This window comes from Athene cunicularia, assembly GCF_003259725.1.
Source record: "Athene cunicularia isolate RWA chromosome 4 unlocalized genomic scaffold, athCun1 chr4_part2, whole genome shotgun sequence".
NCBI classification, from domain to species: domain Eukaryota; kingdom Metazoa; phylum Chordata; class Aves; order Strigiformes; family Strigidae; genus Athene; species Athene cunicularia.
The window spans coordinates 13,370,090-13,389,116 of NW_020799099.1; the positions used below are offsets into that span (position 1 = coordinate 13,370,090).

At 39.5% G+C, this 19,027-nt stretch overlaps 1 protein-coding gene across 1 annotated transcript in view; it reads right to left on the reverse strand.

Annotated features, from left to right (window-relative positions):
• Positions 1 to 7,903: 7,903 nt before the first annotated feature.
• TECRL (trans-2,3-enoyl-CoA reductase like) overlaps positions 7,904 to 19,027 on the reverse strand; it is a 64,756-nt gene continuing 53,632 nt past the window's right edge. Inside the window, exons 7-12 of the mRNA XM_026847990.1 lie at positions 18,462 to 18,534; positions 16,392 to 16,435; positions 11,926 to 11,983; positions 10,538 to 10,623; positions 10,125 to 10,170; positions 7,904 to 8,557 (exon numbers count right to left, since the gene is read on the reverse strand). Of these exons, the coding sequence (XP_026703791.1) occupies positions 8,430 to 8,557; positions 10,125 to 10,170; positions 10,538 to 10,623; positions 11,926 to 11,983; positions 16,392 to 16,435; positions 18,462 to 18,534 (435 nt within the window). The 3' untranslated portion in view covers positions 7,904 to 8,429. The remainder of the gene's footprint in view (positions 8,558 to 10,124; positions 10,171 to 10,537; positions 10,624 to 11,925; positions 11,984 to 16,391; positions 16,436 to 18,461; positions 18,535 to 19,027) is intronic.

Genomic DNA, 19,027 nt, shown 5'->3' on the forward strand with positions numbered 1-19,027 from the left:
TTCCTTGTGGCTGTAGAATATTTTGCTGCAACATAAAGGCATATAGTATATCCACTGGGAATGAAGGAAAATTAAATGGAGAGGAAAAGTTGCAGGGAAATTCATTAGAAGCTCTAGAAGTAATAGAAATACCAGGCATGATTTTTGGTGCCAACTAACCTTCATTGCTTTCAACTGGCCAGTCCTACAGGGCTTGCCTGAGATCCATTGGGAACACTACTTGCCCTGAGTTTTCCCTCCTTCTCCCCATCAGGACAGCAGTAGGAAAAGCCCCATCTGCAGACATGTGTCGTGGCAGAGGACGTTTTTTATATTTTCTCTACCAGCCTACCTGGCTTAACCTTTTGACCATCCTTCTGCCTTCCTCTTAATGTGACTGTTTTATTGACAATTACAGTTTAAATGGCAGTCAGTTTAGCCAGTCCTGTCTGCTGCTGCTTGAAATTTTATGTATCATGACCTTGTTTGTGCCCTGAATTTCTGCTGGAGATGCTCATCTCCTTGCACTGTAACCAATGAATCAATTTTATTTTCTTTGCTGAAGGGGGGGGGCAAACAAAGTTTCTCCCCCCACTCCTTATCTCCAATAAGAAGATTCCTGCAGTTTTTCTCTCTTTGTAACTACCTATTGATTGTGTATGTCAACCGTACATTTGTGGACACTAAAGGATTTGATTTTATTTCTGTTTGCTCAGATGATATCTGAAAAGTGACTGCTCAAAGGGCTGCTGAGAAGTGGGGATCTTGTTGACATGTTTTGTGATGCATTATTCACACGTAATTACAACACAACAATGTGATTATATGAGGTATTTCCTTTTACTTGCTTAGATATTCCTTTTGGATGATATATGCATTTGCAGTCCCGAGGCCCCAGAACTGCAATAGGCAAGATTGCCCCATATTGCCTGTTGCGCATGCCCAGACATAGTGTTCTTATACAAACTGTTTCCCAGTAAATAAAAGTAGTCATTTTTCTAAGTGTTTGATGGCCACGGCTGATGTGCTCGCTTCTGTTGGTCTGGGCAGTCCTCTGCCACTGAACGGGAGTCAGATATATGCCTTAATGAAGCATGGGCTGGGAAAGACCACAAGAGTTGCCTGAGGGATGAGAAGTAAATATCAATAACTTGCTCAGGATGAAAAATGGTTTGGTGGGCTGCTTATTTAGATGGCTAAGCCTATCTTGCATCCTGGCCTTGCACCTGTAACACATCTCCTAGCACAGCTGTGGCCAGCTTGTGTCACTTCAGCTCTTAAGCAGTTCAAAGAGGACTTGTGCACTGAAACTGCTGGCCAGGGCCATAGCCCATGGGCAAAGGGACTCTAAGAGGGAGGAGCAATGGGTGAGATGGGCTTTGGTCCATCCTGGGCTCAGTCTTATGAGCACTGAAGCAAGGGAGTCTGTAGAGACTGTTATCTCCTATCTGTGAATGGCTCCTGAACTCCCTCTGTGAAGCTCATGCACTTTGACACGTTCAGTCAAAGTTTTCTGCTGCCCTAAGGATTTGATATTGCAGTTCGTAAAGGCAGGAAAATTTGTCACCACTTCTCTGGTAGGAAAGTCACTTAATTTCCCTGAGAAAAAATGAAGACAAGTAACCAGATATAATAACAGGGCATGCAGTAATTCCCTGTGTAACTCGCATTACTCTGTGCAAGTCCGTCATGTGCTTATAACGTGTGAGTGAGAATTATTCTGAAATTGGTATTTCCAAACCAAGTGCAAAAATGTTTGAGGTACAGCTTCCAGCAAACATGTGTGTGATCAAAATCGATTGTTTAATTGTAGATCCATAATCAAGTCTGCATTGACTTTATTAGATTGAAGTAAATATTGCACATCCCTCTCCTGGGATAGGTGCCCAAGGTACTGAACCCCTGAGTAGATGGCAGCTCTCAGATTACTATAGCCCTGTACACTTTGTCCCTGTATCCATACAAGCACAATATCCATCTTCCTTTTACCTCCTAGGGCCTCTGAATAAGAAAACACATCAAACATGTACGTGAGAGTGTTGCAGCTTACATTGTTATAGATTTATGATTTAATAGTGTTGCAACTGTTGCAAACCTGGAAGAATTATACCTGTATTTTTTCAGAGGGAAATCCCTGAATAGCTTCAACCCTGCAGAAGTTAGGAGCAAAGGAAGCAAAGAGAGTGGTTTTGAAGTTAGAGCTCAGGGAGTGCAGAGTACTGCAAGTCTCTGCTTTGAGATTTAGCTCTGTGCTCTGCAACTGAATTAAGGTGGGATGTTTGGAAAGTCTCTGAACATGGCATCATGCTTCATATGGCTACTGGGAGGATATCTAAATATGGCAGCAAAAGAATCATGTATGTGTGGGCAATCAGGCTGAAACTGGTTAACAGTGTACAAATAGATTCTTCATCCTTAGTCTTTTGAAAACAACAGCTGGTTTTCCTGTGACATCACTGCATATGTCAAAGCTATAATAGGTAAATAATTAAGAGTTACAATGAAAGGCATACAAATGCAAAGCAGTTTCTGCAAAGAGATGAAGTTAACCAGAGAGTGAAAGAATACAGTGTTTGTATATGTGACAAATATTCCCTGTTGGTTTAAGAATAGGTACTTTGTTTTTCATTAGATACAATATTGGAGATGTGTCATCTTTAATCCATTTCTGTCAAGCTCAGTTGTCAGAAAGAGTGAAGTTTCTTCCCAAAAAGACATAGCTGCTAATCCCTAAAAGCACACTGCGACCACATTCTGGTCCTTCCATCTCTCCAATCAATGTTTCCTTCTGCAAGGATGCCCTTGAACCTGGGAGATGGCCTCATATTAGTAATAGAAAACATAAAATGTACCTTTTTTTTTCTACTCTTGTGCTGAGGAGAGAGACACCTTCTTAAATATTTGCTTGTTTTGTAACTTAGTGTTGCAGTGTTTCACCAGGCATCTGAAAACTCATCAACGTTTCAGTATGAATAAGAGGAAAAGAATGTTTGATATAGTCTGTTTTCTTTGGAGCCTGTCCTGCGGTGCTTTAAAAGAGCCTCAAATGGTGAAACCTATAATCTTAAAACAAAAGCCTTCCTTACTGAGTATGACCAGGTACTCAGAACAAGAAAAGGGATCACTAGTAGAGCTGTCTTACTTTTTCACAGGAATAATACTGTGTATTAGGGGGAAGCTGGATAATAATCAGATTTCTTTGATGTAAGATGTAAAGTTTGCATTTTAAAATAAGGAATTAGTATTATTGAAAAGGTTTATATTTCTTTTAACTATAAATGATTTTCTCTTACTTGGTTCCTCAGTCTTCAAAGGCTTTAGAAGTTAGATAAAAGCAGATATAAGTTAAGAAGCCTGGTTATTATGGAGGTGCTAGTATGTGTTAGATTATTTAAAATCGAAGCTCACATATTTCAGGACCTCTTAACTTGTCTTTTCCTTTGGTAAAGAGGTTTTAGGTTGACAATTGTAAGGAAATTCATGCAGGTTGTTTCAGTCACACAATGACTGATGCTCCTCACCTGGACAACTGCTTGTCCAGTCAGACAAGATGGACAAGGAAATGTTTTCTTAGATGTGCTCACAGGGCTGAGCCAGGTGAGAGCCATTCTCCGGTGTGCTAGACATATAAATAGCCAAACACCAGGACCATGATAAAGGCCTGGGACAGCTTGGCTTTTGGTTCTGATACCTGCAGAAAGAGTTGTATGTTTAAGTCACATACAGCTGAAGATGTGCAGAGACCATTAAAATAAACATTCTTCCGTGAAGCTGAACGTGTGTGATGTGAAAACTGCCTATAATCGTAGCTACACAGCAAGCCTTTATACACTCACCTATGATAAACCAGGCTTTTCATAATATAATATTATTCATGTAGATACTAATCTGTGTGCAATGACAGCACAACACTTCATTTACATTTATCTGTGGAAAACTGGAACAGGCATACACTGCACTTCTCTACAAGCTTTCATGAATGTTAATGACAGGGAATATCGCTTGAAGACAAAACTTGTGCCTAGGAAAATATAGAAAAGGGAAGCCAATAAAGCATCATGTGGAAAATATTAGCTTGCTGGAAAACTCTTTACGGTTTGAATTAATTTTTAGTTCAGCAGCACTCGTTAAAACTATAAATAGATAAATAGTCTCTTGCTTTCCTATAGCCTTCTTCCTCTTATAGTGTGCTTTAGAAGTCTTCACATTCAGTGATTTTTATTTTATTATATTTAGCTATCACTGCAGGCTCTCTTTCAGAGAACTACTTTGATATCAGGCTGCTTTATCTCAGTTCCTATTGTGATAAAAGCCAATTTAGAGTCACTTTCTTTATACAAAACAATGGAAAGTACAAGATAAGATATTTTGATGATAATAGCATCTTTAAAAAGGGATGACCATCTGCCTTTATCACTTCTGCTTCCACTGTCCTTTTGAGCTCTACTTTCCCTATGGGAAGATGAAATCACTGAGATCATTTTCAGTCCTGTCAGCTGCAAAGATGTGGCAACCGTCTTATGAGACAAGCATATGGCTGGGTCTTAAGGACTTTTTCAAGCTGGGGATCCAAATATAGGCTGCCAAGTTGTGTGCAGGAGCATCTGTCACTTAGATTCCCCATAACAACACCTCCCTGCAACACCAGGAAGCCCGAGCCGGTGCCTGCTCTTTTCCAGGTTGGCATTTTATGGCAAAAGCAGGTCACAAAAATGCAGAGCTGCGTATCTGAATGCTTAACTTTAGGCTCCTGAATTTTAAAGTCTTGGGAACACTTTGGGAAAGATGAAACTTGCCCATCTGGAGGATCCCAGCAAAAACCCAGTTGCAAGCTGCAGGGTGAACGTGGACGGACCTGGATGTTGAGCAGTCTCTCCAGGTGGACCAGGAAGCAATTATTTTGAGATACGCTTTGAGCCCACAGCCTGAGGAATGCTGTTCGTACAGTCCTTGTTGGACAAGCCAGGAAGGGCCCATTAGTATTTAATCTGATTTATTTTTACACAGTTCCTGCCAAAACTGTTGTCTAGTAAGCCTGATGTCTCCATATTTGTGGTCTCGGCTTATATGGCTTGGCTTCTGAGGCATATTGAGCAGGAATTGACCCATACATGGGAGCCTAATTGTGCCAGTGACTGCACCGGAATGTGTCTCCAACTTCAACCACTCGATTTTTTTGCTCTGTAGTTCTTCTGCCTCCTGCTTTTTGCAACATATGCCGTCATTATGAGCTGTTAGGAAAGCTTTGGGGCTGACAGAAACCACAGGGCAGCTCAGGCTGGCCCTGGGAGCAAAGGCAAGGACACGGCACCACAGGGAGTGGATTCACTGCCCTGCAGTCTGTCACCTTTCCAGATGCAAAAACTGAGGAAAACAGCATCAGAAAGGAATTTAGCTCAAAGGGACAAATTGGGTTTTGTTGTAAGTGGTGGATTTCATGGCCCTGATGGGCAAGCAGGATTGCAAAATGGAATTCACATTATCCTGATGTTTTCCCTTTTCCATGGACACCAGTGCATCCAGTGCGCTGGAATGGTGACATCCTTAGCAATGCCTGTGAAGTGGATCCGTATAAAGAGTGGACAAAGTTGGAAGCAACTCCCCAAGCTGCATCTGATGGCTCATACTGGAGGTTGACTCCGTCCTTTTGACCTTGAAACATGATGACATTCTGGTAGTGCTGTGGCCTTGCCCGTGACTTCCTTCTACTGATGACTCTGAAAAATTAGGTCTGTGCTAAAGAGAAAATATTGCTGAAGAAATTTGCAGTTAACAATTTACTTCCTCATCAGCCTCTAATACAAGAAATACCAGTATATTGAGAGCTCAGTAAGCTATTTTTTCCCCCCAGGTAATTAGCACAGTCATGACAAACTTTCCCATGAAAATTTTTGTGTGCAGACAATCGTTTTGGTTCAAAAGGTGCACGGCGTTCGTGGCTATTGATCACAGCTTTTTCATACACATTTTTCCTGGGGATTTTTGTTTACATGGGGGGTTTTTGAGTTGTTGGGTTTTGTTTGGTTTTGTTTTGTTTTGTTTTTTCAAAAGCAAGGCCCCCAAAACATTTATCAAAACAAAGACTGACCATTTTTATATATTTTTTGTTTTAAAGCAAAGCATGTCCCCCATGCCAGGAAGTTAACTTAGTTGTTCTAATCACATAGAACTTGCCATGAAAATCAGAGAGGTCAGAGTAATACAGAAAATCTCTGAAGGTGAAGGAAGTTGGATTTATTACTCTTTGTGAAGCCATTTAAAACTGTTCAGAGCAATTTTAGCTGGTCAACACCCCACTGGTCAATCTCAAAAAAACCTGTCATATTTATCTGAGACAGCCTTCTGTAACGTATCTTCATTTGTTGTTACCTAGTGTTCACTCCTACCCCCATTTTAAAACTTTTGTCATTTACTACAGGAACTCTTCTCCCTGTCAGGGTGGTAAATAATTCCTGAAGTACTTTGCCTAAGCTAAGTGTTGAATAGGAAACTGCTTCTAGCAATTGGAATCGCTGTAGAAACATGCCTTGAACAGACTTAAAGCTGCAGCCATTTTAATTAAGAGATTAACAGATAAGTAAGTAACTTTTGCAAGTTACCCTCCCACATGATCTATTTTAAACTTGAAGACTGCTAAAATGAGACATTTAATAAACTGAAATGAAAACGATCCCAGTAGCTGGATTCAAAAAAAAAAAAAAAAAAAAAAAAAAAAAAAAAAAAGGTTAGAAAAATATTGTTAGGTATAAGTGACTAAAGAGTACAGAAAATGTGTTTTTTTAAAAAATAGATCTTTATTAGCAGTCTGGTTTAGAGAACTGGATGTTCACTGTGACTTGAGTTTTCCATTGAGAGGAATAAAAAATTCTATGTGTTCACAGGTTACAAGTTTAAAAAAGTGATTTATTTACATTACCAAGATGAAATTGAGTTACAGTAGCTAATAGGATAAGTGTTGCTAGTTAGACATTAGAAGAGGGATATGAACCCAATTTACTGGGCAAATTAACTTTGTTAGAACACTTGAGTTGGCACAAAGATAATAGCGCCTTTAGGAGACAAACTGCCTGCCTTGCTTGTGTACTCCAGTGTTTCTCTAATGATTTAAGTTCTTTAGGCAAGCTTTTTTCACCAGCCTAAGGGAGCCAAAAGACATTGATAAATGTGCAACAGAAATAGGATGAAAACTGGACTTAGTCCCCTAACTCTCCATATCTTAATACTTGTTGAAGCAGTTCTGACTCTTTTGTTCTCTGTAACTAAAATTGCACTTCTGTACGACATGAATGCCACTAATGTGCTAATGGAACTAGAGTTTTCAGGACTTGAATAACAAGCCCAGAGAATCCTTTAAAAAATAATGCCCTGGAAAACAAAATAGCATGTAGAGACTGACCAAATTGAAGGGGAGCTGAAGCCTTTCAGAAATGTCTGAGGCAGTTCAAATATGAACTGAAATGCATCTGGCGGGATCCCTTTCCTTTTCGATAACAAGATGTACTCTGTTTCACCTTGTGCCCAAGGATTTGACAGTGCATGATACAAGTAAACTGAGTGGTGTCTGGATGCAGTCGGTCACTGATCAAGGGGATCATAACATGATTGTTAGTCCAGAAAGTCTTCTGCTATTCCCAGAACTGTTCAGTGTGAGAAAGGGGACAGACTTAAATGATGTACCCAAGGTCATGTTGCAAATTAGTAGCAAGATGGGAAGTACCTCACAAACAGTTCCCTCCTGGGATTCTGGGGCTGATTTGCCTACCTGAAAATAAAAGAAAACCAGACCTCTATGCAGTGATCTGTTTAAGCCAATTTGTATTCAACAATTTGGTATGAGAAAAGAAGAAAGAAAGAAAGAAAGAAAGAAAGAAAGAAAGAAAGAAAGAAAGAAAGAAAGAAAGAAAGAAAGAAAGAAAGAAAGAAAGAAAGAAAGAAAGAAAGAAAGAAAGAACAGCATAGCGGTCATTCTTTGATGTGATGCTTTAGAGGAGCTGAGGCAGAACGTGCTCCTTCTGTGCAGTTTAATAAAAGCCTGTGAAACATCTTCCAGTGCAAAAATCCAAGACTCGTCAATATCTAACACTGAACCTTAAAATCACCAGACCTGAATGCATGCATATGAGCTGTATTCATTAATTTTAACAGCATCTGTGCCCATTTACACCAGCTAAATATCTAGCCTAGTATTCAATATAAGCAATTTTCTTGTCCCTTCCCAATTAGCTCCATTACAGAAAATCTAATTAAATCATATCTTTTAGCAGGAACCAAGAATTCAAGAGCTACATTTTTTCACTTAATTAAAAGCTCGTCATCTTGAACTGTTAATTTTCTGAAAAAGATATCCAGTAGTTATTCTTCTGATCCACTTTGGTTACTGAATGAAATGGCTCATTTACTCAGAGTTAGCTCTTGTGCTGTACACTTAGGCTCCAACTCTTGTGAAGAGCTTAGAAGATGATAGGAATCATAGCTGCCTTTCTCCGCACCTCTGGATAAAATCTCTTCAGGTACAGCTTGTGTTTCTTTTGGGCCCAGAGAGACATCTGGATGACCATCAGGAAAGCAAAAATTCCAGCTACCAAGGAAAAAGAGGAAAACTAAGAGGATCGTGTATTTTTTCAGTGTCTGTTTCTGTGAATACAAGAGGGTTTGTGGAAAAGTCTGCAGTCTCTTCTGTGGGCAGAGACAAGTTAACTCTGTCCTTGCTCTCAGCCTTGTAGTTGCTGATGTACCATAGCCTGAAGCTCAGCCTCCACACCAGAATTCACACAGATGATGTTCACATCAATTAGACACAACCTGTATCACCTATGACTTCACCATAAATCACAAGGCCTCCTTGGACATGGTGCCATCTCAACACAGAATTACCCATGGTCTCTCTCAACTATTTTTTGGTTTGATTTTGGCCTATAACACTTCTTTGGTTTTACCTCTGGCTCCCAACCATAACAGGGAGCTGTGCTGTAACTTCCTGTTGAATGACGGGAGAGCTCAGCCACAGACCATGTAGGCAGTAGGTGCATGGATAGATTTAGCTGCCTGGCAGCAAGATCTCACAAAGTCTAACAACTATAGATGACCAGGTATCTGCTTTAGTTGTCAGGAGCCAGTGAGTGGTCTCTCAGAGACCTCTCTCTTCAGACTGAGTGGCACCGAATGGGGAATACTTTTACAGGTGCTTTTTGCAAGTTCATTACCCGTTCTTCCTTAAAATGAGCTGGTGGGTCAGAAACATTCATCTGGAATCTGGTCAAGTTATATTTGGGACAATCACGGCAAGGATGAGTGTGCTGCATATATCGCTGCTCCCTACCCTCACAAGTGCAGCCCTGCAATGTCCCCAAACTTTCAGGTCATTTCCATACCGGAGCCTAAACCACAAAAAAAGTTGTATCTTTTCAAACAAAATTAAAAGTTTAATTTTTGCATGATGGGTTTTAATCCATTTTTGAAATTCTTTTTCTCTTTCATTTGTAAATCATGTGGGGCTACTTTTTGCAAGTAGCTTTTATAGGTTTCTATTTTGGAATGGAAAAATAATTTAAAAAGTGAATGTTTTGGAAAGATCAGTCCCAGGGACCGTATTTATACGGGTATTTAGGTCTCTAAGGATGCAGGAACGTACTGAGAAAGAGTTGCAAATGTTACTAAGTAGGCTGCCGTTACGAGCTGGCTGCCTGATATAAGCAAATGTGCAAATGCTACCAGGAACATGTGTGTCTTTTCTCTTTTGAAATACTAAGTACATCTGTTTTCCTCTCCCTGTTAGAAGCATTATTCCAGGTTTACAATGCAAAGAAATTTTCCTATATCAAAATGATTGACTATAAATGAAGAATACTGACTTCTTTTTTTTTTTTTTTCTAAATTTCAAAGTCTGTTTTCACTGTGGAAACAGAGGAAACATATCTCACAAAAAGCAGAGAGCTGGTTCTGATCAAAAGAAGGTGCTGCAGTAGTGTTCATGCTCTCCACGGCTTTCTGAGGGTAACACTTTGAAGGTTTATACAGCCATGTCACAAGGGAGTTTTGATGGCAATATTTTACACACCATAATTTTTTTTACGAATTTTAGATTTCCAAAATTCACTTCTGCAAACAACAGTTTAGAAGCTATCTTCATTCTGTTTCAAACTTACCTGGCAGGGTTTGTGTCATCACTGTGAAGCTAATCCAAGACCCAACCTGTTGCAAAGAAAAAGGCGCTGTTAATTGTAAAGCAAAAGGGCAAGTTTTCAAAAGCTCCCCTGGAAGAAGACAGGAGAGGAAGAATATCTAGAAAGGAACCCTCCAGTGTGCTGGGTGGGGCAAAGAGATGGGTGGTAAATCCTTGGGTCTGTGGGGAGTCTGTACTCGAGAGGAATATACACGAGTTATGATATTGATGTGAGGGAAGAGAAACATTTGTGGGAGCAAGTAGACTCTGACATACAGAACATAATAATAGATGTACAGAGGGAATTGCATGAAGGAGTTGCAGATTTTCTGCAGTTAAAGGCCGAAACACAGTAACCACCTACTCCTTGCATATAAGCAGAAAAAAGTCATGTACCTCATATGTATAGTTGGGACAGGATACCAGCAAGAACAGCCACGTGAAGGGGTTGTAGGTTGGACTTGGAAAACAGGCTTTACTCCCTAAAAAAACAAACAAAACACCAGACAAAACTAGTTTCAATACAGGGATGGGAACTGAGCCTTATCACAACTTGCCTATGTAACAGCCATCCCCTCAGACAATGCTCCCAGAGTACAACTTGTTAGAAAAGTTTCAGTGAAATCTTTTGAGACACTAAAAACTGTATTTATCCTAGTGAGAATGCTGCTTAGCGAGCCATGTATCAGTTTTTACAGGAAGGTCTGTCATGTCCAAAGGGTGCAACCTTTGTTCAGAGGAAGAGAGAGACATGTAGTTTAATGCAGAGTAGCCAGCAGGCAAGGGCTAAGGGCACTCTTCTGGGATATAAAGGATTCAGCTGTATCTTATTTACCCTGACTCAAGAATGTGAACCTGTCTCCTCTGGCATCCTCATCCTCCATCCCAAATTAGAATGGGAAAACAACTCCAGAGCTAACAGGACACTGATTTACAGCCACTGATCATGTTCACACAAAATGCTACATATGCAACACTTCATTTTTAAGTTCTGGCAACAATGCCGTCTTTAATAGTTGTAAGCACTGAGAATGTAGATGAATTATTTGGCTCTTGCTGCTTTTAAACTGAATTAAGTCCCTTGAAACAAACAGCATAAAGACCTGCCTAACCACAGCACATTGAAAGCTTTCTAGAATAGACACTGAATTCAGTGTGTGAAGTTGATCATACTGTGGTGAAGTATTTTCTTGAATAGGGTGTTACAGTGGGAAATTATACTATTATTATCTGAAAATATATTTTACTTTCTAGTATATATATATATATATATATAGTACAACTTTTATTCTCACAGTACAAAAGATCCTGAAAACCTCTGCCTGGAGCAGCCTTTGAAGAGCATACATATAGACTGATGCCTGTGTAGGTATTCATGAGTCTATCTTTGTATACTTGTATATATGTGTGTGTACCTTTGCATGAGATGCACGTATCTAAAAACTTTGCAATCTAGTATGAAAGTTTTTGAAACTTTATTAAAATGGAATCCTCTGTTGTCAGTCAACAGGATGCTTTAGAGAACTTTCATGTTTAAATTCATATTTAAACTGCAGTTGTGTCTAATTAAGATAAATTTGCTATAAGCTTTGGAACAACAATGGTGTTGCTAATGTTTCCTTGTCACCACATTTATTTTGAAGATGTTATACCAATGGCGTGATACCTACTTAATCTTTCTTTATCCTGTGGATGTAGATACATAAATTACTGTATAACGGCAGAAGATGGATAGGTTAAGCACATTTCAGTCTTAAATAGACAAACAGGAAACAAAGACACACCTGAATGATTTTGGTGAGCTAAAGCTACGTTGATAAAGTGATTTCCAGCTTCACACATCTGCAAGGCATTAAAAACATATTTTCAGTTGTATGCCTAAAATGCTGCAGTAGCTGCGTTGCAGTGCATAACCAGAACCCCCCCCATTACAACTTAGTCTCTGTATCCAGAAAATATGTACTCTGAAATGACTGTCGCATGGGAAATACATTTTGTGATCTTTGTTAAACACTCAAGTGTCTAGCGAGCACCATGGGCACAGTTTGAGGTGAAAGCCAATGTTTCAGCTCTGTATCACTCAGTGCCGGCAAGCATTCTGTGCAGTTCTCATGCCCAGCATATGCAACATGCTTTGGTCTGGGGAGATCAGAGAGGGTCCCTGGGATCTAAGGAATTTAGCAAGATACTTTTCTGAACTGAACGTCTTTGTCAGGATTTGGATTTGCAAGGCTGCAAAGAAGCAGGTGAAAACTTGACCACTGGTTTTGTAAGGATGTCATGAGTTAATGCGCCTACCCTCTTCCTACACACATGTTGAAAGGTGTTCAGCACAACACCTTTGTTATGCCAGTTACAGAGCACAGTAACCAGTTCTCTAGGTAAGTCATAGAGGAAGAAAAAATAAGGTGAATAAAAAGGCAGCGGTTCTCTCAAGTGCGGAATGCTCGAATGGATAGTAGTCTGGAATTGATAAATGAAGGAAGCCAGTACTATTCCTTGTTCTGCTACTCTCTGGTTATGTCACTTCCAGCCCTAAACAACCTCTCATACTTGGCCTTTAATATTTAGATGTTTTCTAAATCTTTGGAAGAGGTACCATGTTAACTTGGTTATACAGCTGGTGGCTTTCAGTACTTCATCAGTAACAACTACTGTAGAATCAAAATCAATTACTACCCATATTTAAAGTGGGAACTGGTAGGAAAACCACTTTCAATTCCTGAAAAAGAAAGCCTGTCAGTACAACAATCTAATTTTATGATTTTCATCTTTTCCCCTTAAGAGAAAAACCAAAATGTTGTATACATTTCAATCTTGGACTGCATTGGATTTTTTATTCATTTCCTGATTTGAAGACTGATTTCTCCTCTCAAATTGAAAAAATGTAGTGTTAAAAAAAGTTCTTATATAATTTGTCATTCTAAATATTGCAAGGCTGGAAAAAATTAAGAAATTAAAGAGTGCTAGAACCTAGAGACATTGAAAGTCTAAAGTCACAAAATTAATAGAGAAAAAAAAATAAGTACGATTGTAATTTTTTTAAGCCAATTGTGAAAGTCATCCAAAATAAACTTCAGTTAAAAATAATTGAAAGGAATATGTAACTTCATTTTATACTGAAATGTGCAATTATCTGAAAGAACATTGTAGATAGCATTGCTGAAGAATTTTCCCCTTTTTGGCAGAGAGAATTCTGTGGGTTTTGTTAGGAAAGATTAAATCAGTTCTATTAGAAAAGCTGTTATTCTGCATGTAGTCATGGGTCAAATCCTGCAGTCCTTTTATGTTTTTTAATTACAACTAACTGGCTGTCATTTATCATAAACAACAGATGTATAACACTAAATAGCCAGAAAAGGAAATTCTATTATAGAATACCATATCAGAAGCTATAATTCTAGCCATAGCAATAGAAGTAATTTTAATTTACGTACTTCCAATTATGAGCTAGGAACATGATTTTTTCTGATTACTATTATTTTAAAGAAAAAAGTTTTAAAGTTGAAAGTGGTTTTGTGAAACACTATACATACTGAAATGTGCAATGCCCATACTATTGTGGAGCAAGAGAAGTTCACACACTATAGCTAACACCTAATAATTCTCTAATCAATTCCAAGTAAAAGAAGCAAAGGGCATTTCTGTAGGGATTTTTCACAGAATCATAGAATGGTTTGGGTTGGAAGGGACCTTAAAGACCATCTCGTCCCAACCCCCCTGCCATGGGCAGGGACACCTTCCACTAGCCCAGGTTGCTCAAAGCCCCGTCCAACCTGGCCTGGAACACTGCCAGGGAGGGGGCAGCCACAGCTTCTCTGGGCAGCCTGTGCCAGTGCCTCACCACCCTCACAGGAAAGAATTTCTTCCTTATATCTAATCTAAATCTACACTCCTTCAGTTTAAAACTGTTACCCCTCATCCTATCCCTACATTCCCTGAGGCAGAGTCCCTCCCCAGCTTTCCTGTAGCCCCCTTGCAGCACTGGAAGGCCACTGTAAGGTCTCCCTGGAGCCTTCTCTTCTCCAGGCTAAACAACCCCAACTCTCTCAGCCTGTCCTCACAGGGGAGGTGCTCCAGCCCCCTGATCATCTTTGTGGTCCTTCTCACAAAGGACACGCTTGAGCAGGTCCATGTCCTTCTTATGTTTGGGGCCTCAGAGTTGGACACAGTATGCCAGGTCGGGTCTCACAAGAGCAGAGCAGAGGGGGAGAATCCCCTCCCTTGACATGCTGACCACACTTCTCTTGACTCAGGCCAGGATACCGTTGGCTTTATGGGCTGTGAGCACACATTGCTGGCTCATAGTCAGTTTTCCATCCACTAATACCCCCAAGTCCTTCTCCGCAGGGCTGCTCTCAATCCACTCATTGAAATTTTTATTGGCTTACCTTTGACTCTGCAGTTGCATTCCGCTGTAATTAGTTCTTATGTCCAACTTTAGAAATGTTGCTCCTAATGCTCTTTTGAGACGTACTGATAAATGTAAGCTAGTCCTTAGTCAGTGTCTTAGATATAAAATATGGGGTAGATTAGATATAAAATATGGGGTAGTGGGGAACAGCAGAAAAAAGGCTTACCATATTTATGATGATAAGATATTGAAGTCTACATACTGTTCCCCCTGTTTATATTCTATGTGTACCCTATCAGAAAAATGTCTCTGCAAAGCTTAGAGCAATTTCTCTAAATATGAGAATCCTTCAGAAGCGCCTACCGACACTCTTCAAATTACTCAGTACTGTTGTTTACAGCAGCTGCAGATCTATACACTTAAATCAGGCTATGTAATAAAGACAAGCCTTAAAAGAGGGGGGAAAAAGGAAATCTTCCAAATATTTTATTCATATGTTTTAGAAACCTGTGAAAACAGCTTCAAACGATTTTATTTTATATGTTGCTATTTTAAATTCATTGTCTGGGGATCTGCCTAGAGCAAGGTCTGAAAGGGAAATGTTTTGAGTTTCCATGGATAGGAAGTTCTTAAAAGAGCTGCAAGAATTCAGACCACAGATCAGGTGCTGATGCAGATCTGAAGGAGATGGCCATATTTTATAGGAAATACCCCCAACAGGACGCATCTCTGCATATATTATATCAGGGCATGTTACACTGAGGCAAGCAAGGATGTTTCATTAGAAAAGGAGGCTTTTTCTATGCAGATATTTTGACGAGGAGTAGTTTTACTGGTAGTCCTGAATATTCAGGCAAGCAGTTTGCTTGGTTTCAAGTAACCCCTGAGCTTGGGAAGGGCGCAGACAGTAAGGCTCTGGGTGCACCACTGCCTACTGCTGCCACAGCCTCCTATCTCTGCAGTACAGGATTATTGCTTTCAGCTGCAGAGCCTCATTGAGTGTGTGAACTTCTTCATACAAGTATTTTGCTTGCCTTTGCTATGCCTTAATTAGAGCAGGAAAAGCTGAGAACAGCATGGCCAACCCCAGAGATGAACGCTGCCAAACCCATGATCTTTAAGGACCCTATTTTACAACAGCATTTAAATATTGCTAAGGCGTAGTTTGAATGGTGTTTGCCTTTTCTGAATAGTGTTTGCCTGAAGAAGCCTAGTCACGTTACTGTCCCATCTTCCTGTTGCATTTCTGGAAACTGATCTGTATCTGATTTTCAAAGAGGTTGACTGTTATGGCTACTGACCCATGCTTGCTTGGGTAACACTCAGTGCCCACAGAAGATGGAATATACATTTCTGTGTGAGAATTTTTTTCCTGAGTCTTTGTCTCACTATATGGTTATGTTCATTCAAACATCAGGTTCAGTAGTCTCAGCCGCCCTTCACCACCTGCGCTTTCCCCTGGCTTAACCCACTTTAGCAGGGATTGTTTTTATTGTTTTTAATAGCTATTGAGGTTAAGTTATTCAGAGTACACAGTACTATCACAAAGTCTGCTTAGGATGTAATTCTTCGGTGTTTTAAAAATGGCAAGTTACGTCTGTCTAAATGTTAGTTGTTTTACACAATTATGAGTAGTAATAATGCTGAGGATGTTCTCATGGCTCTCAGAAACAGTATTTCATATTAAGCTCTGCATGGATAAATAGTACTAGGAGAATTCCTGGCCTAGAAACCTTAATAGCTTATCACTAAATCCAGTCAAAGGACACAGGGCTGTGGGAGTGGATGTATATATACATATATATCCACAAATGTATAGGAGCATTACTGTGTTGGGCTAAATCGTGAGTTACTCCTATTCTACAATCATTAATAAAACTTTATTTTTGTACGTACCAGAAAAGCAAGGGCAGCAAAAGAAACTTGTCTGTGGCCAAATGCTAGAAAATAGAATGAAATTATAAATTGCATTTTACAGTATGCACATGATTTGCTATGGGTGAAATTAATCTAGTGCTGAGGAGCAGAAATACTTATTTCCTGAGAGGTTCTGCAGAAAGAACAGGTATTGTCACGCACAATATGAAGACAATGTAAATAGTAACCGCTCTAGAAATGCCAGTCTCTTCACCACTGATCTCAAGGCAGTTTTCACTTAGCTTTTTCTAGTGTCTGCCAGCTTCATATATCCAAGTGCTTGTCAAAGTAACTGGTGGTGTTAAATTCCCTGGAAAGGCAAAGGGAGGGATGAAGTGAAGGTCAGTGGCAGAACCACTCTGGGTGGGAATGACAGCCTTATCCATAGGCCCTTCTATCTCCATGAGCAGAGAATCCAAGACATAACCTATCCATCACTTTTTTTCTTTTTTTTTTTTTTCAGTAGTGAGGCTTTACTATATAGCTACTATCTGCTTCACAGTCTCACCATGCAAGAAGTATATTTAGCCTTTGTAATTTTTACCTGCCCTTTGCCTGCTCTCTCCTTTTTCCTGTTGTCCACAGACCACTGGAGTTCTGTATCATGTTCATCTCCAAAGGTTTACAGTTCTCAGTTGGTCATGAGTGAGGGACACAAACCACATGTACGTACCTCACTTCCCTCACCAAGTCTCATCAAGCCTTTACTTTTGAGAACCCTTTCTCTCTGGCTGGCACACAACTCCTCTGTGGTGCCAAGTGCATGTGCTAAAACTCCTCCTCAGAACAGTCACACATGTCAACATGTGAGTGTGTAGCTGCTAAGCAGATGTTCTTCATGGGCCTTTTATCAGCCTGGTTTAATTTACCACTCCTGTGTACCATACCTGCTTGCCTTTCCTTAACTGTCTTCAAACCAGCCATCTCTGGATATGGTCACCTGTTCCTGCATCCAAAATATACCATCAGTGTTTTACTGATCCAGCTAACTATGCTACAGGGTTGGTGATCTCCAGCATTAGACCCATGTACCTAAAGCTGTCATTTTAAGGCAGTGGCAAGTAACCAGAAGTACTTCTGAATGCTTCCTCTGTTGAAAAGCTGTGTCTTGAACAAATAGTTTCCTCTGTAAAGAAGCTGCACCTACTGATTTGATGGCCCAGACTGCTGAAAACTGTGTCTAGGGAGTTGTCAATATTGTTTGCAGCATTACTGTTAAAGCCACACCAAATTTAACTGTCTTCCAATGATCCACACCATTTTGAAACAGAACTTTTGTGTTATTTTGAAAGGTAAGCAAGTGCCCTGTAGGATAAATATTTGATTGAAAAAAATTAGTAATTTAACTGACTGTAAATAAAAATGGCAAAGCAAACATTTGTTCCCCAAGCTCATAGATAAGATGCAGAGGAAAAGAAAGACTAAGGTATAGGAAGGAAAGTAAAATAGCAGGAAACAAAACTTATGCCAATTATGCTCAAACGAAGCAAAAGTTCAGAGTAAACAAGAAGAAAAAAATCATGATGAAACATCAGTGCAACAATAAAATATAATGAGAGGAAACAAAATGATGAATGAAATCTGGAAGCAAAAAACCATAGCATTTTCTTCACTATTATCACTATGACTTCTACTGGCTTCCCACAAAAAAAATATAATCTTAACTTTCATGAAAAGGATGTATCTTTACAAATAAATATCTCCTCCAAGAAAATGCAGCCAGCTCTAGGTCTCTCCTGCCTTTTTAAGACAAATATTGTGAAGGTGAGAAAAATATATAGATCTTTGTGTTTTCTCTACTTGGCCAATATTTCCAGTTCATAAAACTGGACAGCAATTGACCATTGCTGAATAGGAACGAACATTCAGTGACACAGCAGGAGTGCCTCCTGCACAAGTCTTCCTTCTGACGGGGAGTAAAGTTTAATCTCTGACTAGATTAGTCATATGACCTCACGTGGGGGCCATCTATTGATTTTGGAGGATTGAAGGTTGCATACCAAAAACTTTTTAAAACCTAGGTCTGTTTTGTGCTCTACTTATACATACATGGTGGTGTATACCATGGATGGTTGATGTAGTATGCAATCCAGGAAGTGAATCCCCAGTAAAAGGCACAGCCCTGGAACAGACAAAAGATACTTTTTTTTGTTAGAAAGGGCAATAAGCAAGTACAAACCATAACTTTACAAATATAAATTCTGGTAAGTCGAAAACCCAAATGACCACTGAAAGACTTTATAGTGGCTTCTTGAATCACAGAATATAGATCTTTTAAGATGCTATGAAGCCACTAAAAAAAAAAAAAAAGGACACACACTCTAGATTTTTTTGATTGTGTTGAATGTATTTTATGACTGTTGTAGGAACTAACATTTGTTTTCTCCTTATTTGATTCTACTGCTGAAGGACACGTTTCTCTGAGTTGTGCTATTAAAAGTCTAGGGTTGGTTAACACAGCTGAGCTGTTACTATATCTTGAACTCAGCATTTCCAAGCAAGATAGAGCTAGCCAAACAGAATGCTAAACCAGCCAAGAAAATAGAGTAAAACTGGTTTAACGCTGGGGAAAAAAAAAAAAAAAAAAAAAAAAAAAAAAAAAAAAAAAAAAAAAA